This window comes from Caenorhabditis elegans, chromosome III, assembly GCF_000002985.6.
Source record: "Caenorhabditis elegans chromosome III".
Lineage (NCBI taxonomy): Eukaryota > Metazoa > Nematoda > Chromadorea > Rhabditida > Rhabditidae > Caenorhabditis > Caenorhabditis elegans.
The window spans coordinates 3,786,561-3,810,383 of record NC_003281.10 but is presented as its reverse complement, the minus strand read 5'-3'; the positions used below and the strand labels follow the sequence as shown (position 1 = coordinate 3,810,383).

General features: G+C 36.2%; 3 protein-coding genes and 3 non-coding genes across 7 annotated transcripts; 4 read left to right on the top strand and 2 right to left on the bottom strand.

Moving 5' to 3' along the window:
- The first annotated feature begins 1,353 nt into the window (after nt 1-1,353).
- Nucleotides 1,354-5,612, top strand: toh-1 (Zinc metalloproteinase nas-26). The gene is made up of 8 exons (NM_065368.6): nt 1,354-1,534; nt 2,329-2,416; nt 2,923-3,002; nt 3,671-4,130; nt 4,439-4,564; nt 4,610-4,698; nt 4,932-5,053; nt 5,162-5,612. The coding sequence occupies exons 1-8, from the start codon at nt 1,370-1,372 to the stop codon at nt 5,274-5,276; spliced, it is 1,245 nt and encodes a 414-aa protein (NP_497769.3). The 5' UTR covers nt 1,354-1,369; the 3' UTR covers nt 5,277-5,612.
- Nucleotides 5,613-5,906: 294 nt separating this feature from the next.
- On the top strand, nt 5,907-8,483 carry xbx-5 (X-BoX promoter element regulated). Its single transcript, NM_065367.4, has 5 exons — nt 5,907-6,243; nt 6,913-7,053; nt 7,095-7,372; nt 7,414-7,622; nt 7,668-8,483. Exons 1-5 carry the CDS (start codon nt 6,017-6,019, stop codon nt 7,806-7,808), a joined length of 996 nt encoding a protein of 331 aa, NP_497768.2. The 5' UTR covers nt 5,907-6,016; the 3' UTR covers nt 7,809-8,483.
- A 1,353-nt stretch (nt 8,484-9,836) lies between these two features.
- Nucleotides 9,837-20,402, top strand: mtm-3 (Phosphatidylinositol-3,5-bisphosphate 3-phosphatase MTMR3). 2 transcript variants are annotated; one of them, NM_001027623.8, is made up of 10 exons: nt 9,837-10,009; nt 10,330-10,466; nt 10,509-10,583; nt 13,746-13,922; nt 13,979-14,439; nt 14,969-15,297; nt 16,158-16,909; nt 17,568-18,325; nt 18,770-19,104; nt 19,546-20,402. In NM_001027623.8, exons 2-10 carry the CDS (start codon nt 10,347-10,349, stop codon nt 19,557-19,559), a joined length of 3,021 nt encoding a protein of 1,006 aa, NP_001022794.2. In that variant the 5' UTR covers nt 9,837-10,009; nt 10,330-10,346; the 3' UTR covers nt 19,560-20,402. The 2 variants fall into 2 exon arrangements, with proteins under 2 accessions (NP_001022794.2, NP_497766.3); NM_065365.10 differs by lacking the exon at nt 18,770-19,104 and having other exon boundaries at nt 9,919-10,009; nt 10,521-10,583.
- Nucleotides 10,937-10,991, bottom strand: T24A11.5. The gene has a single exon (NR_052209.1). It is a non-coding gene; the product is annotated as an Unclassified non-coding RNA T24A11.5 (non-coding RNA).
- A 3,169-nt stretch (nt 20,403-23,571) lies between the features above and the next one.
- T24A11.7 lies at nt 23,572-23,720 on the bottom strand. Its single transcript, NR_052208.1, has one exon. It is a non-coding gene; the product is annotated as an Unclassified non-coding RNA T24A11.7 (non-coding RNA).
- Nucleotides 23,678-23,797, top strand: T24A11.8. The gene has a single exon (NR_052207.1). It is a non-coding gene; the product is annotated as an Unclassified non-coding RNA T24A11.8 (non-coding RNA).
- Nucleotides 23,798-23,823: the final 26 nt, after the last annotated feature.

Sequence of the window (23,823 nt, the reverse complement as noted above, 5' to 3'; positions counted from 1 at the left end):
ATTCTAAATTTCTGACCTTTCTTTGAAAAATAAACGTGCATTTTTGTATGGAAAAACTGAAAGAATGTTTGTTGAGTCATCATAATTTTGGCTGACTCTTCTTTTTTGTTATCGATAAATTGGAAAAAATTTCAATCAAAACTTTTCAGCAGACACGTTTTTTTCTTTGTGTAGGGTTTCAAAATAGGTACAAGAAACGTGCCTGACGTGCCTGTCCCATGCCTATCTCTAGGCCCGAAATACGTGTCTAATTTTAAGATATATGATCACTCCCTTCTTAAAATTTGTTTTAGAAATTAGGAATTTTTTAGAAACATGTAGGCACAAAAATGCCTACATGTTCTAAAACCCGGATATGTGTCTATAAACAGGTAACAAAAATAAGGCAGGAGCGTAGGCCTTAAAAGTGTTTTTTACAGTGGATTGCGCGTCAAATTTGGGTCATAAGCATAATCCCGAGCCTAAGCCCAAAAGCCTAAACCTAAGCCTAAGCCTAAACCTGAACCTATGTATATGCTTAAGCTTGGACAGCTTGCATTCTAGATTACAAAAATTATGATCTCTCTAATCTTTGGCTTGTAATTCTTTATCGCTCACTGGTCGCCAGATCTGTTTAAAGTGGCATCACTATTCTATTTGTTTTTTGAAGCAAAAATGCGACACATTTTAAGCTAAATTTTGTTTCAAATTCGTACTTGTACGATCTTTGTTCATAATCCTTATAAGGCAAACCTTCAGGACAACATGCCGACAGCGTGCCTGTCTGTCCCTTTTCTCGGCCACCTCTTCCAGCTTTTCCGAACAGCTGATCAGAACATCTGAAAAGCCAATTTATCCGTTCATTCCAGCAGCAGTAACCGCCCCCCGATATAGATTGTTCCCTCGGGGGGACTTCTTTTCTTCTCTATTTCTTCCTCAATATACTTTAGGCAGACCTTATGTTTCTGCCTCCTTCTTCTTCACTGCTTCATCTGCTTTTGCTGCAACAAACCGGTGTGTCAGTGTGTCCCCTGTGTGATCGCTTCTACTACTTCTCTAGTACCAGACACATCGTCCTTTTTCTTTTTCACTTTACTCCCACCATCTTGCCGAATTGAATATGGAGAACTCCGTTGTCCGTTCGCTCCGCCCAATCATTATTATTTTCTCTTTTTCTCTTTATCTCTCTTTTTTTGTTTTTTTTTGTTGTCAGATTCTCGAGACAGGGTCATTCCACAGTAGCCCGCCTTCTCTCTGTCTCTCTGCGTCTCCTCGTGTCTCGGTCCATCAATTTTTTGATTTGCCATTCTTCTTCCTACTTCCTTTTTTTTACTTTTCCTTGTTTGTCTTCAATTACTTTAAATCTAATTTCAGGCTACCTCAAGCACCAATGACATCCTCATTGGTGCTAATTCTTGCTCCGTTGGCACTGGTTGCCATCGGAGAAGCCGCATTCGGCAATAGCTCGAAGATCTTTGAAATTCCGGGTCTAGAAGTGATGGCTTCTGATAAATATCCACATTTCACTACAATTGAGACAGTCAGCAGAACCAAGGTGGGAATGTTTTATTCGATTTTTTGAGAGAGAAAGAGAGGTCATGTGTTTTCTTATGTAATCACTGATATCACTATTATCACACCTGTAGCCGGTCTAAAGAAAGTGATTTCCTTATCACTTTAAGCACACAATCACCTACCGTATTTTCCTATTAATCTTGCACCCCCTCTGTTCACTGCGATTCTATGCACCATCTTGTACGCAAAAGTTCAGCGTATATTTTTACGTTTAATACGTTTCTAGTCACTTTACTTACTTATTTGTTAACAAATAGACATGTGATGCATCAGTTCTAAGTTCTGGAAATTTCGTGAAAATTGCGCGTAAAAAATATTAAATAGTACACTACTTTTGTGCAAAAACATGGTGCATCGAGTTAGTTACCTGGCCTGCATACATAACCGTGATGCATTTTATTTTCCGCGCAAGATTTGTGAAATTCAAAAAGTCTTTTATGGTGCATCGCAATTTGAATGTTCCAGAGAACATGTTTTGGCTCAAAACATAGAGCATATATGTTTCCAGCCAAAAATGTTGACTGGAACATTCATAACTGCAATGCGCCATAGAATACTTTTTGAAAAAAAAACTCCGAACATGAAGACTTGATGCACCATGTTTTTTGCACGAAATTAGTGCACTTATCAATCTGAAAAAAACAACTTCGATGCACCATCCCATTTTTCTGAAATTTTATTTAAAAAATCGCGTAAATTTTCACTGCATCTGATGCACCATGTGTTTCAGCCGACATGCTCCTTTGCACCATAAAGCTCAGATTCTTGTTTCAGGTTCATCGCCACCGACGCGAGGTCATTGCCGGGCAAATCTACGACTGGAACTCGTACGAAATTCCATTTCAAATATGGGGTGGCGATTGTAAGTGTCTTCCTTCCTTTTTTTTCCTCCAATTCTTATGCAATTTGTTGGCAGTACAGTAAGAAGCTTAGGCGGCGCGCGCACATAACATCACCACACCGATTATGTGATTTTTGCGCAGCATCATCGGGGGAGAGTTTGGCAGATGAAGTGAAAGTGCCCGACTGTAGAGGGCATGAACGCGCCGAGACGCAGAAGTGACGACCATCACGCGTGTTTGAAAAAAGTGTTATGAGAAAGTACCCCTCTTCCTCTCTACCTTTCTGGAATCAGAATCAACTGAGTAAGCCTGAAATGATTTCTGAAAAGTCCAGAAGACTGAAACAGAAAGTTAGTCAAGTATGTGCTACGACCTTCGGCGCTGCGGCTTCTGCCCAAAACTTGTCCTTCCATGCCGTTTCGTTTCACATAATTTACCAGAGGGCAATTTTCACCGCCGCATCGCGTTTTTCCGGCCGATTTGACCTCGAGACTGCCATCAAACACCAAATCCCTACTATTTTCAGATAACTTCCAAAGTTTGATCCGACGTGGAATTCGTATGTGGGAAGATTCGACGTGCCTGAGATTTAAAGAAAATCAACAGGTTAGGCGAAGTGGGATAAATCTGAAAACATTTCGGAGAAAAATTAGGAAATACTTGTCAGGTTTTTTGTTGAGAGAACGAGAAGTTGAAAAAAAATTAAAGAATTTTAGAATTAAAATTAAATGGATTTGTAAAAATACTTCGCACAAAATCGAAATTTTTTCCGAAAAATATTGAACATTATTTTCCCGATTTTTCAACAAAAAAAATTGATCGGGAAATTGCATTCTCTCAAACATAAGAAACATTATACACAAAATGCCAAAAAAAATCTCAAAAAATCGGAAATCTGAAAAAAAAATCAGAAACTGAAAAAAAGCTTGACAAAATGGAAAGTTAATTTTTTTTTCCGGAAATTCGGATAATTAAAAACGAAGAACTTTGAAACATAGAAAAATTTTTTAAAAATTGCTCGAAAAAGGCAGAAAATCGGGAAAAAATTTCAACAATTAAACCTCGGAAAACCAAAAAAAAAATTAAAAGATTGAAAAATTGAAAAAAAATTCTAAAAAATAATTGGAAAATTGAAAACATAATTATCGAAAAGACAGAAAATCTGAATAACATAATTCCCGAAAATTCAGAACATCTAAAATTCTCCAAAATCGAAAAATCGAGAAAAAATCTAGAAAATCGGAAAAACCAAATTTTCATAACTGTTTTTCCAGAGCCGTGACGCAATCCGATATGTTCTCGAAAAAGGAGACAGTTGTTTCACAGAATACATTGGCCGAAACGGAGGACATCAAGACATCATAATTGGCTCCGAGTGTGCAGAAGAATACGTAGTTGCTCACGAGACCGGGCATGCTCTCGGCTTCTGGCACACTCATCAGCGACCCGATAGAGATCGGCATATCTCGATTAATTGGAAGAACGTGATGGAGGAAGCCACTGCTTCATTTATGCCGTTCCGATCAATGCTTCAAGCATTCGGTATTCGGCAGGTCTCGCCACGAAGGGTACCGTACGATTACGGTAGTCTGATGCATTATCATGCAGTTGCTCATGCGGTTAAGGTGTCGGATTTTACGATTGTACCAAAGGAATTGAAGTATGTCACAACGATGGGAACTGAGAAAATGGCATTCCTAGATGCAAAAGTTATCAATGATATTTATTGTCCAAGTAAGTATTTTCTGGGGGTACTGTAGGAATAGTGTTAGAGTACTGTAAGGTACTGTAGGAAGGATTCTAGAAATCATTCTAGAACTGAACGAAAGTACGAAAGGAGGGGTACTGTAAGACTATAGGGGAAGACTATTATGGATGTAAAAGAGTTATGAAAGTTTACTGTAGTGGTGCGGAAAAAATTATGTAAAAATACTGTAGGAATTTTGTAGGAATACTGTAAAGATACTATAGGAATACTGTAAGGGTGCTGTAAGTTTACTGTTTTACTGGAAAAATTTCTGAACAGCAAAACAAATTTTCAGACGCATGCCAAGGAAGAAATCATTTGAACTGTCTTGCTGGAGGTTATCCAGATCCAAACAACTGCAACGTTTGTAGGTGTCCTGAAGGACTTGGAGGACCCGACTGTGGTCGACTTCAGCCATCACGTGAGTTTTTGATGCGTTTCTTGATTTAAAAATGTATATTTGTAGCTTGTGGTGGAGAAATTCATGCATCTGATCAATGGCAGACACTCTCCAGTCCGTCTGGACGTGATGTTCACTGTTATTGGAGGATTTCTGTAAGTTTTATTTTTAAAAATTCAAAAATGCGGTCATATTAGGCTTTACAGCTTACTTTTAGACAGCGCAAAAGGGCAACGTAGCATTTATTTATGCGAATGAGTCTGACAGGAGCACTCCGACCTGTTTGAAACATGGTGCATCGAATTGGATTTTTAGATGTTCGGCTCACCCATTTAATGCATCAAGCGCTCTGCACCATCCCTGAAATTAACAAAATTTCTAATTCCAGGTCCCCGAAGGCTCCCGAGTTCGTTTCCGTTTGTCAGATGGAGAATTCCCATGCTCCTACGGATGTCAATCGTACGTCGAAATCAAGCACAAGCTTGATGTAAGGTTGACTGGTTTCAGAAGGTAAGTAAGATTGCTTTTTGTCTGCCTGCCTATCTTAGTGCCTGTGTTTCTCCCAACGGCCTGAACAATGGTGCATCAAAACTCACGAGCCAACTATAAAACTTTCAGTTGTTGCTACCGTCCAAAAGAGGACACAGTCTCGGAAAGCAATCAAATTTTTGTGATCTACCATCCAAATGGCCGTACCGCGCGATTCTCCCTCCGATTCCGCCGGCAAGCCTAAATTCATTTTCTAGTTCTTCTACTCCTTCCCATTTCTCTCGAATCCCAGGCTTTTTGTTATTGATCTCTTTGTTCTGTTTTCCCAGTTTTTCAAAATACAATTCCTTTATTACGCCCCCGGTGACCTACAAATTAAATGCTCAGTTTCAGGTTTCCTCTCCCAAACACCCTCGAATTTCTGTATATTTCTGCCTCTAATTTTTAATAATTGTCCGTTTTCCCTTATTTTTGCATTTCTTGTCAACTAATTTTTGTTTCACTTTCATTTTTATACGGGATTCTATGCACATCTTTGTTTTTCCCCACATTTCAGCGCCCAATGAAACATTTGAGTCTTTTTAAGGACACGTTAGCGCATCGAACATGGTGCATCGTGACAGTTTGGAGAATTTCTATTAGAATATTCCCAAAACAACAGTTTCCAACTCCTCATGTTCCTTGAACATTGCCCTTTTGTCTCTATTTTCCAATTTTCAGATTGAAAAGCTTTGTCGGAAAACCGCATGATTAAATTCAGTGCCTCTTGACAACCCATGCTCTCTCTTCAGAATCATGAAGTTGTCGCTCCGCTGAAATTGTTCTGGCTCTGGTCAACTGATAATTATGCGGCTGGATACATTGTCTCCATGACAACGTCGGAGCCAACGGAGCCGCCAACCGACCAGTTCTTTTCTTCTCATTCTACACTCGAAAAAGTATCCGATTGAGTGGAGAGGAGAAGGTCTCTCGATCCCGATCGAGATGTACTTCTACTCGATAATCAATATATTTGCTGATATAGCAATTTTTTGGTTGCATGCATCGGTGGCTCGGAATGAAGATAAGGATCATCCACTGGCACAGTATGTCACCTATTCCGCTGCACCATACTTCTTCAATCTCTTCCCGACTATCATGAACTCGGCTTTGTTCGGATTAGATATCTCGCACCTGACAGATATTACTCAAGCACTGAAGACTTTTGACTAGTAAGTTCGATTGGATATTGTTTCTGAATCATGCTTTACTTATAATTCTAAATCAGTACCAACTATATTTAGTTCTCAATCTAGATTCTCCTAGATCTTAAATTGAATTTTAAGTTTAGTGTACGTGGAGCCCAGAACTTTGGTGCCAGACTTGTTGACATGTTTCAATTTAAGAGAAGCTTGAAATGTCAGCTTCTAGCATTCTCACGAGTCTTAGTTTATCATTAGAAACTAAGTAATATGTAGTTCAGTTCCATAAAAGGTGTTTTAAGCCTAAATTATGTAGAGGAAAGTATACTGTAGGACACCTTCTTGGTAGGTTTGAGGGTGGGGGTACTGTAGTTAAATGTTGAGCTGTTAAGCCTACATTCTTACCTGTGTGTCTCAAAGCCATAAGAAACTTTGCTGGCGGTCGATGTATGCCTACTTTGCTCCAGTCTAGCTGAAAAAACGTATACTGGTAAAGTAGAAAAGGAAGCTTCAAAACTTGTCACAAATACCTCGGAAGCTTTTTGTGTCAGGCTTACATTAGATGATAAGGAGCAAACTTCTGAGTTACTCATGAAAAGAGCTGCCATGAGAGCCTATAGATACAATCTACGAAAACTAGGTGGTAGTTGGAAACTACACAATTCTGGAAAACTCCCACGATGTTTCTCAAACTTCTAGCATCATTCTCCGTGACTCTACATTCAAATCAATCATGCTCTGCACCTTCATCTTTATGATCGTTTGGTCTGGTGTCCTCATTGCTGGTGGTTTGATCTGCTGTGTCTCAAGAGACCGCCGTATGAGCCGTTGCGAGTTGACGTGGGAACCCTACCTATGCCATAGCCATCTTTGATTTTCAGAATGCGAACTGGTATCCCAAGTGCTGTTGGAATGATTTTCAGCATGGCATTCTACAACGGAGCATTTGATGTGCATGAGAAAATGAGATTTGTTCCGAACTATCCGTTTTTGATGCTAAACTTGGGACATCTCATGTTCATCTTTGCACTTGCTTGGGGAACTATGAAAATTAAAAATCTCACGGAACCAACTGATAATCAAGCTGAAGCCATTCGTCAGTTCCAATCTCTTCAAATCTTCGGTCTCATCACTTCGGTCCCAATGCTCTACATGCAATGTAAATAAACACAACATTTAGAACAACACGTTAATTTTCAGTCCAAATGTTCTCAACTCATTCTTCCCGCTTCCTGTTCTCCGACTACGATTGCTTCGTCCGTCTCGTCTTCCTCGCCGCAGTTCTCCTTCTCGAACCATTCAACAGTCGCTTCCGCTTCCGTGAACGTTTCTACCGTACCGCTCACGAATCTCCAATTGCCCCGGCTCCAGATGCCGTGCAAGTTGTGAAGCCGCTCCCAAGAAAGATGGTAGAAACAATAGTTAATTCTAATTTTATAACAGTAGTTTTCCAGAACATCGACGAAATGACTCCAAACTACGGAAATGCTCCACCAGCCTACGACGACGCCCAATCTCTTCCCACTTCATGGACCATAACTCCCCCATCGAAAGAATACACTGGAGCCCAGATGACTCCAGTCGAAGCCAAATAATTCTTAATTTGATTGGTTCTTGTTAAAGGTGGCCTATAACTTGTTTGATAACTATTACATAGACGTCTAGGTCTCAATGTAACTTGTGTCGTTTTATGGGTCCATATTGCAACTTTTTTCAACTTAAAAATTTATGACAGCAACTTTTTATTGAACTTGAAAATTACAATGAACTAGGCCCCCATAAACCCACACAAGTACAGTAACTCGCGAGACCCATGCGCCTAAGAAAAGGCGAACATTTTCGAAACAATATTTTGAGGCAGTAGGCACCGCCAGGTATCGAAATTACTTTGACATATTTTCTCTGTTCTTACCGATAAAACTATTTGAAATTACAAAACCCACTCAAGTGATAGGCCACTTTCAAATTGTTTACTGTAACAAACAATTAGCAAGAACATTCCTTAATTGTTTGTCAATTTGAAGTTATGACTCAGTTTCTATGATTCCCATTGGGAATTTAGTTATCTTTTGATCTTTATTGAAATTAAGTCACAACTCATCATTCTACGAACGTTTCATTGTCTCAAGCTTTATAAATACCCAACTCTAATTTCCTTGCTCTTTCCAACTTTTTCTGTCCTTATATTTTTCCACCTTTACATTCACATTTGCTTCATGCTTCATGCTTCTTCTTCTTCTTCTTCCTGTGCAATAAAATGTGAACCTGTTTCTCAAGTTCTCTTCCAGATTGTTTTGGGTTTCGGTTTCGTCTGACACATCCATCCAACCCAGCAACACCACTCGACTAATAAACAGTTGACTGAGTGAGTGAGTGATGAGAAGCGAAAAAAAAACGACTGAACGAGATATTGGGCAACTGGTAGAGACGAACTGCGGATTAGAGTGTATGAGCGGTGTTGTGTTCTTTCGGCGAACCCTCAAGCATTTCTCAATGTCTCTGCAGCATCCATTCCCTCTCTTCTCTTCATCCCCACCACAACTGAATAATAACAAACAGAATGAGAGAAATACAAAGAGAAGAGACTGAGAAAACAGAACACATGTGACCGCTTGCAAAGAGACTATGCAATTTGTGGAGACTGGTTAGACCCGGCTGAGAGAGTACTGCGAGACGAGCAGAGAGACAGCACGCGCCTATTGATCGGAGACGACCAACGAGGAGGCAGATTCTATGCGCAACACAACGCCTCGTCACAGACGGTTCTCGAATTGTCTGAGTCTCCTGTTCACCTCTGCACTATTTCTCTCATATATCCCGCCCTCACTCGTTTTGAATGCGTTCTTGATGCTCATCGTGTTCTCCAAAAAATGATCCTCTCATCAATTCAGGCTCTTATTTCGAAACATCATCTTGCTCATTTTTGAAAAAGTTCAAATATATTTCTGTTTACAAACAATCCGCATTACTTATATTTTTAAAATTTTCCTGTTCACCGATTTTCGAAATAATTTTGAATACCCATCAGAAATCCTGAAAGCTAACAAGAGTTTGTTGAAAATTGCCTTTATTGTCGGAAAAGAATTGATTTATTGACCACTTAATTTTTGATCTATGGAATTTGAACTAGATTTTTGAATGGCGCGTTGAAGAGTGAAATGTTCATTCTTATTGTGATTAATCTTTTTTTTTTCTTGCATTCCTTTTTTTTTCCCAGTCAAATTATATTTTTCGGTGAAAAATGTATATTTAAATGTTTAATAACCTCTTTTTTAAGACAAAGGCAATTAAACTATTTAAAAAAATTCAAAAAAAAAAAAAAAACAAAAGTCAGAATCGTGTCGGGACCCGCCGCATTTACTGACCGATGTTCCTTTAAACCGTACTTCCAATCATTTTTGTTTTTCTTCATTTCTTTTGCAAATTTCCCATTTTCCATGGGAAACCCCGCTATTTTTCTTAATATTTTTCACTTTTTCGAAGAAAAACAATATTGTTGACAAATTAGCTTGAAAATAAAAGTATCAAAACCCCCATCTGCGAAGAATTTCCTTTCATTCCTTCTTATCTTGTCGTTTCGATTTCGTTGCGTTTTTTATCAACAAAAAAAAAACTTTTCTCTCATTTTTTTTGTGTTGCATTTGCCGTGTTCGCAACATTTATCGTCCAATTCTTCAATTCTCATCGATCATTCGGTCGTTTCAGTGAACACACACACCATCACATTCAAATCAAATCAACGAGAAAAAGGTCTCTCACACTCTCCGTTCCGCGTAATTTCTTAACATCTTCCTGGGTAAGTGAATACTCGAAAATAGTTTTAAATTCAAAAATGCCACTAAAGAAATCGGAAAAAATCGACAAATAACACGATTTTCAAGTTTTGGCTAAAGATAATGTTTGAATTCAGCGATTCGCTCAGATTAGGCTTGAAGTTCACGTTTTGGAGCGAATTTTAACAGAATTTAGCCAAAATCACGATTTTGAAAGTTAGATTTGTGATTCTTACTCGATTTTTTTTTCTTTTTTATTTTATTTTTGTGGTGCATTTTGAGCTTGTACAAGCTAAAATTAATTTCCATTTAAACCCTAAAAATTAAAATTAAATAATTTCAGACATAACAGGTCCCCCCATGACGGTTACTTCTTCTGCGGCAATTGATATCGGCGGTGGCGGCGGTGGACGTCGTTCTGATCGTCTCGATTCGGATCGAACCAGTGAAGATATGTCATTTATTGCAAGTCCAGCGAATGTAAGTATTTTATGAGCTTCTTATAATGCTAACCAAAGTCAGGAATCGTTCCAGATTGGCGCTTCGTTTGTTGACGTACAGAATGAATCATCAGGATCAATTGATACGGCTACAGCGGTTAGTTTATATGAACGGGAATTTGAAAAAAAAAAGAAGAGACGGGTCGCAATTTTGCAATTCTGCGGCACGGTTTCTCCACTTTTTATTGATTTTTTTTTTCAAAAAGTATCAATTTTACTTGTTTTATTATCTTCAAATCGAAAATTTATAGAAAAAATCAACAAAAAACAGTAGAAACCAGTGCCGCAGGGTTACAAAACTATGCTCCGCCTCTATTTCTGCGCCTCGCTGCTTTTTTTCAAAATTCACAGATCGATTGTTTAATTTCATAGTTTTCATCGTTTCTGTCGTCGCCGCCACGCTCGTTTCCAACATGTGCATCTATGGGAAAACCGTGTAGATTGATAGTGAATTGGAGAGAGAGAGAGAGAGAGAGAGAGAGAGAGAGAGAGAGGGTGAAAGAGAAAAAGAATATAACAAAAAGAAAATGAGAGAAAACAATGGAATTTATGAGAGATAAGAGAAGGAAAAGAGAATGGCAACTCTTCTTTTACCACTGTTGTTCATTGATAAAAGAAGCGGTAATTGGAAGTGACAAGAGAAGGGGAAAATACCGAAATTAGACACGATTTCTGGACGATTTGAGACCGGAAAATTGGAAAACAAGGAATTTTTCTCGGGGTTTAGTATTTGCTTCAGTTTAGAGCTGTCGTTATGCCGATTTTTTCTTAAATTTTGTAGAAAAATTCAAATGGCAGAGCTATTTTTGAATTCCAGCACAAATTAATGACGTAGTTTCGATATTTTCGCGTTTTCTGGTTAAAATTCTCGAGGATTTCCAATTTTTCCAATATTCATAATGACTTTAAACATTTTTCCGTAGATAAATAAATTCTTGAAGAAATCCTCTGAAATTCTGAATTAGCGATTTTTAACTTTTTTGTGGAAAAATGCCTGAAAAAAAACATGATTTAAATCATATAACAGAGAAAAATTAAGAAAATCCAAAAATTCAACCAAAAACTCAAAAAATGGTGACACTATGCAATTCGTTTGTGCTGGGCTGTTTAAAAAAATTTTTGAAATTTTTTTTTAAAGTTCAAAAAATCCAAATAATCTCAAATCCAAAGATACCACAAAAGAAAGATTTTTTAGCTTAAATTCTTGATTTTCTTCAAAATTTGAACTCCCCGACCAATCAGCATCTTCGAACTCTGCACACTCCATCTGATTGGTTCAGAAAATGGGCGGAGCGAATCGCTGATTGGTTGCAGTTCTCATTTTGGATTTTTTTTTTGGTTTTTTGAAACAAAATCTCCAATTACCAATATTCAGCCACTTTTGAAAATGTTTTCTGTCCTCCTTTAATTTCGTTGACAAAAAATTCCCTACAAATAGGAAAAAAAAACAATTTAGACATCACTAACCATAATGTTATAGGGAGGACGTAATGTTCCAACTATCCAACTTTGCCTTCAAAACAAGTTGTTGATTGCTGATATAAACTAAATTTCTTTTTCAGTTGGGGTGGTGGCGCCCTCTCTCTTCATGAACCTTCATTCTTTTGTCATAATAGATTTTTATTTTCTCTTCTTGATTCAGTTGCCCAATGCTCTTCGCCTTTTTTTTCTCACGGAAAAGTGTGGGCGCAGAAGTCGTTGGCTTTTTTTCCTTTAAACCCGAATAGGCTATAATTTGGTCAAAAAAGAAAAAGCTTTTTCTAGAATTGTTCTTTTCTTCGATGAAACTGTCAAGTCATATTCATCAAAAATTGTTTATAGCAATTGACTCGAAACTAGCTATATTTTTTTTGATGAAGTTGCTAGTTTTGTTGCCTAACTATCTAAAGACCCCTCGTTAAAATTTCAGTCTTTCTTGATTTTTTGGCGAAAGAAATCATTTTTCTCACAGTGTCCATCTCTTCATTCTTCTTTGTTCTCTCATCATCTCTCCATCACTCTCGCCCCATCACCTGTTTTGTATGTAACGAAATAGTGTGCAGAGTAAAGAGATTTAGAACAAACCGTTTCTTATTGCTTCCCTTCTCGATTGAAAAGGTAGAAAACTGCGTTTTCAAAACTCGCAGGAAGAGGTTTTGTTGATTAGTTTGGGAAAATCGAGACCTGAAAATTCATAAATTGAAGATCAGTCGCCTTAGAAGGGTATCCCATTATCGTACTAATAACAAATCTGAAAATACACCAAAATACAAAATCATATTCAAATTTTTGAATAATGATGTCATTCTGTCCAACTTCCGAACAATTTCACTGACCACAATTAATGTGAACACCCTCTTGGAAAAAGTAGAAAGTAAACAAAAAACCCGAACATGTGCAATGGCGTGTGTCAGAGAGATTACCAAGTTTACTGAAGCGACGATCCTAAGTGTTTACGGTTCACGAACCGAACGGCCCTGAGAGCACAATCGAATGGAACATCGGAAGAGAACCCGCACACGTGATTCGCGATCAAAGAGTGTTATCGGCGTTGGGAATCGCAAAATAGCTCTTAATATCAAGATGGGGTCAGGTCGTCGGGGTTGCTGCCTGCCACGCCAAGCCAAAGATCAGCGTCACGTGTTTACTCGGAATGAAATGGGAGAAAGTTCACCGAAAGCTTTAATGACTGTCGACAGAGGGTTTTATTGATTTTTTGGAATTTTTTCTGCGAGAGATTTTATCTGAAGGTGTGTCCTTGCTGGCAAACGTGTTTCCATAGTAGTTTTTAGTTCTTCTTAAAGGCGTTTACTTGTGTTCCAAATTTCTGAAGCCCCGGATTGTCCCAAATTTTAACAGAGAAAATGGGAGAAAATTGATTGAGCTTAGGAAATAGGCTTGACGGTAGGTCACATTGAAACGAACACGGGATTCTGAAAAAAAAACTTCTCATAAGTACCGCCTATTCGCCTTTAAAAATCCCTCTCCATAGTCATTAAGCGTGAAGATCCACATTTTTCTTCATTTCCCATGCCATTTTTTTTGTTTCAAGCAGTTTGTGTGTGTGTGCTCTCACAGGGCAAAGCAAATATAAAGCTTTCTGCAAAAGCCTGCGCACTTTCAATTGATTCTTACGTCAGTAGGCACCAATTATCGATTATGCTATAGTCTAGATTTTCTGAACCTTTAAAATGCCGCTATCACGTTTATTTCGATCTTTTCACAATGAAAATGTAGGGATGAACTTATAATAATAATAATAATTTAAATAATTTTTCAGACATTGCATGAACTAAACTACACATTTGGAATGCCACCAGTAACTGAAGAATCAGAAAATATGCCACAAAACTATGAAACAGTAGTTGAACTGCTCCCGGGTGAAGAACGAGCGCCTATCAACAAATTAACAGAATTTCCGATTGAAGGAGGAAGTTTATTTGTCACAAATTTCAGGGTATGCAATAATTTATTTAATTTTGAAATTTGAATTTAAAAATTAATAAATTTCAGATAGTAGTGATACTAAAAGATAAAGAAGTTGAAGAAGCTCTTCGATTTCTTGTATTTCCACTTCAAGACATTGAACAAATCGATCTCGCCATCCCAGCTTTCATTCATTTATCTCTGAAAATTGGACGAATGTTCACAATTTGCTTCAAAACGGCTGAAGACGCGGCTCTCGTACACAAAATCCTCTACACAGCATTTCAAAGACTCAATCGTCCGATTTCATCGATTTACACATCGAGGCCACAGGATTGGACTTCGAAAAATACGGATAATCCAATGCAATCGTTGAATGCCTTTGCTTGGAAATTCTCGGAAGCAGTTGATGAGCTTGATAGAGATGGAAAACTTCCTTCATGGCTGCTCAGAGCTGATTCAGTGGCTCAGGAGATCACTCACATTGATTTTAATCGATTGGGAATGTCAGAACACTTTCAAATTTCAAGTGTTAATGAGAATTTTGAGTAAGTTTTTAAGTTTTTTTTTGAAAATATGTCTTCTTAAAGGCGCTCTGATTTATCATATGGGTAAGTTAGAAACGCAAAAATTAAAAAAAAAAAAGAAATTACTTAATTTTCAGTGAGTTTAGTATTTTTTCTGTTACAAATGTGTTCAAAGTCAGATTTTAAAGTATAGATGGCATAAGCACATTTTTTATTTAAAATTTTTTATTTGTACATTGAAAATTGATTTTAAACCATTTTTAACAGAAAAATGTACAAAATTCGTAGAAAACAAAGTCAATTCATTAAAAAAAATTACCATAAACTTTTTTGCACGCCGAGACCTATCTAAATCAATCCGTGCGCCTTTAAGAAACATCTCAAAATTGTGTAGATTACTTTTGAAATTGAAAATGATTAGAATTTCATCTACCAGGTTAGGAAGATTAAACATTTGAAAATTTTCAGTGGAGTTTTTGTTAATCTTTTTAAAACAAATAAATTATATTTTTCAAAAAATCATCAATATCTCAAAAAAAATTCTTTCCAGAGTCTGCCCAACATACCCGGAGAAGATCATCGTCCCAAAAGGAATCACAGATGACGATATCCGAAAAGGTGCTCCATACAGATCAATTGGTCGATTCCCAGCAGTCATTTGGAGGTGTCGGAAGACAAGAGCAGTTCTGATGAGAAGCTCACAACCTCAAGTTGGAATATTATCGTGGAGAAATCCGACGGATGAGAAGATTATTGAAGAAGCTGTGAAGGCGAGTAGGATTGAAGGAGAAGAAAAGAAACAGTTTATTATTATGGATGCACGTGGATATACTTCTGCATTTGCGAACAGAGCAAGGAGTGGTGGATTCGAGAATACAGGTATACTTATTTAAATTGTCTAAATTACCATATATTCTCTATTAGTGCTGCAGTCTCCAGTAGTACTGCAGTCTCTAATAGTGCTGCACCCCCTTTTTCTTTTGAAAAAGTCACTCAATAGTTTCGACATTTTGGGGAGATTTTCTGTATATTTTTGATGATTTCTTATTATTTTACAAATATAATTAAATTATTGGGTCATTCTTGTTACAAAAGTACACAGTTTTAATGAATATCTGCTTAAAAGATGAGCTTGTGTGACTAAAAACTAATGATCTTCAATTGAAAATAGCCGTTCGAAAATTAGTGCTGCAGTCTCTAATAGTGCTGCATTAAAAAAGAGCCTGGAAATTAGTGCTGCATGCAGCACTAATAGAGAATATACGGTATTTGAAAAAAAAATGACTGAAAATGACTACTGTATCGCTGGTGCCGATTTACGGGATGAGTTGAAAAAATTTAATTTTTGTTGTGACATCGATATTCAATTTTCTTTCGTAATTGCCATAATTGCACGTTTTCTCGCTTAAAATTCTTTATAAATAAATAAAATATTCGAAGAAAGCCCAAAAATGAAAAAAAAAACCAATAGAAAATCATATATTTTCGTAAATCGGTCCCGTAAATCGACACCAGCGCTACAGTAGTATTTTGAATGGTTACTGTGGTTTTCGCTGCGAGATATTTTGCGTAATAATAATATTCTATAAATTCTGGTTTATTTTGGTTATTTTATAGTCTATTGGATTTTTAGAAACTGCCTAGACAGAAACGACTTTGAAATTTTTAAATTTTAAGCTTGTTGCTTTGAAAAATACAAATTAATTTCATTACAATTTTCAATACATTCTAATTTCCAGAATACTACCAACAAGCGAAACTGGAATTTCTCGGTTTACCTAACATTCATGCTGTTCGTGGATCTTTCAACAATGTCCGTACGATGCTTCACAATCTTGGACCCAATGAACAATTATTAACAAGTCTTCAAACAACTGGATGGCTTCTCAATCTGAGCAATCTACTCGTGAATGCTGCCAATTGTGCCGATCATCTCTCAAAAGGACATTCCGTCTTGGTTCATTGTTCTGATGGATGGGATAGAACTACACAGGTTACAACACTTGCAAAGATTATGCTCGATGAGTATTACCGGACTGTGAAAGGATTCGAGGAGCTCATCCGACGTGACTGGATTGCTTTCGGACACAAACTTTACGATCGTCAACTGGTTGCATTCGGAAACTGGGGAACCAGTGATGAACGATCGCCTGTTTTCCTTCAATTCCTTGAAGCAGTTCGTCATCTGCAAAGAGAACAACCAACTCTATTCCAATTTACACATGCATATCTTATTAAACTCGCAAAACATGCCTATTCGGGTCTTTTTGGCTCATTCCTCTTCAATTCTCATAAGGAAAGACGAGAGGCAATGGAGAAGTGTAAAGGAACATTAGTTGATATTTGGAGATTTATTGGTCCTCATAATGAAGAATATGTTAATCAATCATTTGATGAGCACTACACGGGAGCAGTGAAGCCTGTTAATGTATCAGTTATTAATCTTCGTGTGTGGCATGAGGTGTTTGCTGATGAAGAAGAACATTATACGGTAAGTAGATCCGCCGCGACTGCTGGTTTTTGGTTTTTTGAAAATCTAAAGAAAAATAATTAAAAAATTCGGTTTTTCTGAAAAAATAACGAGAATTGTCGATTTATGAATTTTGAAAAATCGGAAAAAAATGAAATACAAAAAAATTTCGATTTTCCGGAAAATCGTAAGAAAAAAATATTTAGAAAATTTTAAAAATTCATTTTTTAAAATCAATTAAGAAATACAAGAAAAGATTTTTTAGGAGAAAAAATGGCAAAAATTTTAATTTAATTTTTTTTTAATATTGGAAAAATGAAAAACATTTTAGAATTTTCTGAAAATGGAAAAATCTAAGAAAATGTTTAGAAAATTAACAATAAAATTTAATTTAATGAAGAGCCATTAAAAAAAATTATTTTCTGTTAAAAATAATAAAAATGGCCAAAATTTAAAGCTATTTTTCGAAATTTCGGAAAAATCTTTTTTAGAAAATTAACAATAAAATTCAATTTTTGAACATAAAATTGCGTTTTGATAAAAAAACATTAAAAAAAACATAAAACTTTCTTCTACAATTAGAAAAAAATCGATTTTTTTCCAAAATAACAACAAAGAAAGAAGCGAAAAAAGGAAATTGACACAATTGGTTCATATAATCAATTTCAACTAGTTACAGCAAATCTTCAGTCCAAAGGAGGAACGTCCATTATCAGGATGTACAACTCCAATGAATACATCAACATCGACTAATTTGGTTAAGAGCAAGAGCTCAGAGAGCATAAACTCTCTGAATGTTGATGGAAGTGCGAAGGAATCCTCTCAACAACATCCTACTTGCTCAACTACACCTTCAGATAATACTAATAGTCTTCCAATGTCTACAAGCTTCATCCAACAGTCTTTATATCAACCAAAAGTCCGTGGAGTTGCTGCTATTGATAGAGATGGTGTAATTCGATTTGAAGATGATGAACAGGCAATGTTAAGGAAAAAGAATAAACTTCGGGCAGAAGAGATTCGTCGGAAAGATGAGAAAATTGAAGAGCTCAGAAGACGAGCTGTGTTGGATACTAACAAAGTTAGTCCAGGACAAAGGCAATCTTACAGTGAAAGTGATGTAGAAACAACGGGAACACTGGAAAGAGTAATGTCTGATGTATCAATGGTAGATCCAGTCAACGAGTTGCCACATTTCAAGCCTAATACAACGTGGGAAGGAGAATCAGGACATTGTGCTTACTGCAAGAAAGAATTCAACAAATTGAGTGTCTACGTTGAGGATCGGCAGCATCATTGTCGGAATTGTGGACGAGTAGTCTGTGAGGATTGTTCGAAGAATCGATTTTCGGTGATTGAAGAAGGAAAAAGTGTGCAGAAGAGAGCATGTGATTCGTGTTATGATTCAATGCATGAGACGGATTTGAAGCTTAGCAGGTGAGCATTTTTAATATTTTTTCAATGGGATTTTGTTTCGTCGCCAGGGCTGTTACCAAAAAAAATTTCTGATTTAATTCCTCCTTCCGACTAAAAATTAAGAGTTTTTTGTTTTTTGGTTCGTAATTTAAAAAAAACACCAAATAAAACGGCTGTAATTTTTAGTGTTGCCAAAAAATTTAAAAAGACTGATGAATTCAAAAATGCTTAAATTTTGAATTTTTTCGAAAAAAAAAAAACTAATAAAAAACTATTAAAGTTTGTCAAAATAAAAATTTCAAACTAAAAGAAAAATCGTAAATATTGAATTAGTACGAAAAATACCGATTTTGGAGTGTTTTTTTTCTATTTTGCTTTGAAAAATACCGAAGAACGGAAAAAAAAAGGTTCGGTGGCACCTTGATCGATAGTTTGAAATGGTGAAAAATCTGGGGACGATTGCAGCAGTTCAACAACAACTACAAGTTCAAGCACAAAAATTGAAAACGATTCGAACGTTCCAGGACTTGATAATAATTCTGATAATGTTTCTGAAAATGTATCCGAAAACGCTATTCCTGATATAATAGTTGAAGAAAAAGAGGCAGAAGACCCAATAAAAGAGGCGGAAAGCCCATCAAAAGAGACTAAATGTCCAAAAACACTTCGAAATTTCATTTCATTTTCTCCAAAAAGTTCTATGAGAAAGAACAAAGTTCATTCTCGTGATCCATTGAAATCAATTGACGAGGGTTCAAGTTCTCAGCAAGCAGAGTCTGATGATGTTCTTGATGTGAATGGTGATTTATTAAACGTTTAATTCGGAAATTAAGGACTCAGTTTCAAAATATTTGAAATATTCTAATATGCAGAAATTCCACAAAAGAAAAAATATTTAAAAAAATCTCTGAGCGATATTCTAACTCTCGCCATTTTCCCTATTTGAATATCCTCCAAATTGAGAACTGGAACAAATCGTCTTCGAACTCCGCCCACTCCACCTGATTGGTTCAAGAATGGGTGGAGCAAATCGCTGATTGGTCGCAGATCACATTTTGGAGGGAATTCAAACATGGGAATTTGAAATAGTTGGAAATATATAGCGATTTTGGTATTCCAGCATATTGGAATAATTCGATTATTTTAAAATGAAATTCTTATTTTCCGAACACCATCTTTTAAAATGAGAGTGTATATTTTTTAAAAATCTTATCAATTTTCTTATATTTCCATAATTTCAGAGCAACCTCTCTGAGTGAAATGTCATCATTTGATTCATTTGGTCCATCATCACCACCTGCATCATCAACATCATCTTCATCACTGAATATGCTTGCTTCAATGTCTCCAACTCGACCGCAGCCCATACCAATTTCGTGTAAATCCTCATCAAATTCGATCTCTTCCCCGCGTCCCTCACCTGGCGAATTCAGTCGTCACAGCTCAACACAGGCTGTGAAAGGCTGAATTTGTACATTCAGATTTGTCACGCTTAGTACTCATGATTCCTAATCTTTTTCATTCATTTTCATTGTTTTCCACCAAAAACTCACATGTAATTGTTTCATATATCATAATCATTTGTGTAGTTTATTTTTTGGATACTGTACATTTGTTTCGAGTTCTATATGTTTCGTAAAACATTTTGGACGTCGTGTCGTTTCATTCTTTACCGGTCACTTCCGAGTTTTTTGAAGAATCCTTCTCTATTGTCTATATTTGTATTCGAAAACATTTTGTACTCAAACTGTGATTTCTCCAAGAGCCCACACCACCACAAGCCGTTTTTTGTGTTAACCCAACTGTACATAATTGTACAAAACTGAAAAATGGTGTGAAACGCCTCTCTCTTGAATTCATTTTTCCACCTCCCAATCCTCCCCGAATACTGCCGTTTTCCCTCTGTCTAACTGGCTCATTATCATTTCTTCTCGCCCTTTCTCAATTATAACTATCACATTTTCTTCTTTGTATTTATTTTTGTATCATCATTGCTCACTAACTGTAGACCCTTTTCATTTTGTGCTAACTGATTAGATTGTGCCTACCACATTTCAGAATTTTAATTTCAGACGGAATAAATGATTTTGACAGTTTTAATGGAGACTCTTCGTAGTTGCATCCTATATTTCAATTAGCCAATTCGCACCGTATAATTACCGAAATTTGATCTGCAAATCGAATAAGTGAATTATTACTTGTTTGGCATGCGGGAAAGGGAGAAAATGAGGGATGGTAAACCAATTATTCTACATGGATGGACCCACAATTGACATGAATCGGCTTTTGGAATCAATTTGAGATATATTTTATTCAATACAAATTATTGTTTTTTTTGCTTAAAATTTAATTGTATTGTCATGCTCTTTCAATTGCACCATGTTAAATACAATTATATTAAATTGGATCAGATTTATTCACATTTAAAGTTTTTTTTATTTTTTGGATTAAACATGTCTTTAATTTTAATCAAAAAAATCTTTTGGCATAATTGAAAAGTGCAGAAAGTTGCACAAGTGCAAATCTACCGTGCTCACGTATACGGTAGCTAATAAAGTTTCGGTCGTGACAGGACCTTAGATTTTCTTTTGAATTTGTGTACAGTGAGGTTATAGTATATAATACCGTGCGAAATTTAATCTATCGGTTAGTTTTTCTCCAAATTTGCACGGGAACATTAAATTGATTTATTAAAAATTTTTATTTGAAAAAAAGCAAAAATTTAGATTTTTCTAAAAAAATAAATAGTGAAAGAAATTATTGAAATTCAGAAAAAATTTTTGAACAAAACTAACAAAAGTTTTTTCTCATAAAAATAATTTCCAGGCGCCTGAGTCTAAGCCTAAGCCTAATCCTTAGCCTAAGCTTCAGCCCAACCCTAAGCATAAGCCTAAGCTTAAGCCATACCTGAGCTCCGAAAATAAAATAGACAAAAATAAACAGAACTACATTTTAGTGTAAAAACACGTAGGTAAATGAAATTTCGGGAAGAATTTCATTTAAAAAGTGAGTCGCCCATGTCTTTCTTCGTTTGTCTTCTTTTGAACGCAAGGCGCGGAAATACACATTGGCGCGGCATTACCTAAATTGGCCTAAACGGGGTTCGCTTCTCCTTTTTCTATTTCATCCTCCTTTTTTGGTCCTTTTCGTCCGAACAACAAACGATGCAAATATATATTCGTTTTATGAGATATTTCTCCTTTCTCTTCGTACATCTTCTATTTTTATTAGTGAACAGGAAAGAGCTCACTTTGTACTCTTTTTTGCTGTTTCAGATAAGTCTGGAATCTGTGCCGCTGGAAATTTACTTTATTGCGACGACAAAGAAGAGCCACAGGAAGTGAAAAAATAAAAGAGAACGCCGAGAGAAGGCAGATGTTTTATTGGTTCGTAGGCCGGTGACTTAACGCCGTTTTGTGTGATCCTTTAACTTATATACTTTTAGCTTTTTTTCTGAAAAAAAAATCTTTTCTTTTATTTTAGAGAGAGTTTTTCCCATTTTGCCCATCTATTCTGATCTTAAGAAAATTGTAAATTGACACTACTTATTGCTCTCTTTTTTTTGTAATTTCGAAATATTTATACCATTTTTGATTTTGTTTTTTTTTAAATTTCAAGGCTTATTAGGCTTAGGCTTAGGCTTAGGCGTAGGCTTAGGTATATGTTAAGACTTAGGCTTTGGTTTCGGCTTAGACTTATGTTTTCTAACTTAGGCTCCCAAGTTTATACGTTATTGAAAATTGATATTAAATAGAATTGACTATTTTTTGGACTGAAAATTTCAGAAATATAGTGTCAAATTTATATGTTTCCATCATATTTTTCAAGATTGGTCAATTCCGTAATGTTAAAAAGATAAATTGGAATTAGTTTTAGAGTCGAAAAAATCATAATTTAAAAACTGATGAAAACTGCAAGAAAAAATCCGTTGTCTGGTAAATTAAAAAAGTTTTTATCAAAAAGCTTCAAAAAATCAAAAAATGAGTTTCATGTTTCTACTCTAACCCAATTTAAGTAATAAAATGCATATTATCTGTCTTGCTCACAGCTGCAAAATACGTGATATTTCATGAATATGGTTGTCAACTTTCCAATTCCATTCACAAATTATAAGTTCATTAAATAAAAACTTTTGAAAAGAAAGGACAAGTGTGCTCAGAGAGCATCTGGTCGAAAGACAAAATGTGTGTTGTCCATCTTCTGTCCCAGCTCGTTGCAAATCTACTTCACACCCAATTGTGCCACTCAATTTCCGAAGCTTCTTCTAAAACAATGGAGAAGAACACTAGTTGATTTTTTTTAGCGAGAAACGGAACAATTCATAGTGACACACTGACACGTCACGACCAAAAAATTCATTTTTCTATTTTTTATATATTGTTAGCGGATTCTGTGAAGCTTTCAGAATGCCTTGTGCCTACACGCGCTCACAATTTATCTAACTGAATTTTCAACTAATTAATTGAAGCACATTTTTATTTTTATTATTTCCTTGAAAAAAGGATTTTGTTAAGTTTTACGTTCTCTTGGCTATTTTTGTTTTATTTCTAAAAGAAAATTTCAAAAAAACTGTTTTGTGCTTTTAAAGTACGGTAATTTTAAACTTTCGTTTCTGCGGATTTTTTTTCCATTTTTACAGTTTTCGGTAAAAATCTTATTTGAAAAAATTCAATAAACATACATTTTAGTAAATCGTGAGAAAATATGAAAAATCGGTGGAAATTCCGCATAAATGAAAGTTAGAAACTACATACTCTTTAAAGGCGCACTTTTCGAATTAAAACAAATTTATCGCGTCGAGACCGATCACCAATTTTTTTTGCTCACTTTGAGTAAAAAGCTTGCCTTAAAAAGTACCCTACTAAAACCTAAGAAGTTTTCTTAAGGATCATGGGTGAAAAAATGTGCTGAAAATTTTCAGATCGAGTTTTCTTCCAGCAGATCAAATTACTTCTCTGCCTCTTAAAAATACCTAGGATTCAAATGCTTCAGCTATTTTAGACTTCATTTGAGAACAATTTATTTGTCAAAAATCCATTCGATACCTTGGACTTCCTATTCTTAAGTAATCCAATCCCTTATAATGTTTGTCCTAATTCAAGCTTCTTCCTGCTCTCTGGGGTCCCTGTTGTCCATTTGTACATATCATCATCCTGGCGGTTTCTTTTTCCGTTCCTCAAAGGCTTCTGTTCCCGTCGGGAGACTAGAGAGAGAGAGAGAGAGAGAGAAAGAGAGAGAGAGATTCAGAGTAGTGCACCTCTCTCTCTCTTTCAATCAACGCCCAAATGTCGAGAGAGTGTTTGATTGAAAGAGACGCAGCAATGAATACAGATAACCTAAAGTATGAGACAGTCCGATTCAATGGTGAGACGACAGACAGGTCAAAGCCCATGGGGCGGGACACCCCCCAGCCGGGTGGCGCGCGCCTTTCTCTCTCTCAAAGTGTCGGTCACTCGTCTCTCTATTTCTCTCTCTCTCTATGCTTTTCCTTCTATTTTGTGTGCTAGTGTGTGTCATCA

Bases quoted from the DNA above. Each gene is read 5' to 3' on its own strand.
- toh-1 (NM_065368.6), top strand. From the start codon at position 1,370: ATGACATCCTCATTGGTGCTAATTCTTGCTCCGTTGGCACTGGTTGCC. The intron at 4,565-4,609 runs GTGAGTTTTTGA...GTATATTTGTAG, and splicing joins TGGTCGACTTCAGCCATCAC to CTTGTGGTGGAGAAATTCAT. The intron at 5,054-5,161 runs GTAAGTAAGATT...TAAAACTTTCAG, and splicing joins AGGTTGACTGGTTTCAGAAG to TTGTTGCTACCGTCCAAAAG.
- mtm-3 (NM_001027623.8), top strand. From the start codon at position 10,347: ATGACGGTTACTTCTTCTGCGGCAATTGATATCGGCGGTGGCGGCGGT. The intron at 10,467-10,508 runs GTAAGTATTTTA...AACCAAAGTCAG, and splicing joins TTATTGCAAGTCCAGCGAAT to GAATCGTTCCAGATTGGCGC. The intron at 18,326-18,769 runs GTGAGCATTTTT...GGACGATTGCAG, and splicing joins ACGGATTTGAAGCTTAGCAG to CAGTTCAACAACAACTACAA.
- xbx-5 (NM_065367.4), top strand. From the start codon at position 6,017: ATGTACTTCTACTCGATAATCAATATATTTGCTGATATAGCAATTTTT. The intron at 6,244-6,912 runs GTAAGTTCGATT...TCAAACTTCTAG, and splicing joins GCACTGAAGACTTTTGACTA to CATCATTCTCCGTGACTCTA. The intron at 7,373-7,413 runs GTAAATAAACAC...GTTAATTTTCAG, and splicing joins CCCAATGCTCTACATGCAAT to TCCAAATGTTCTCAACTCAT.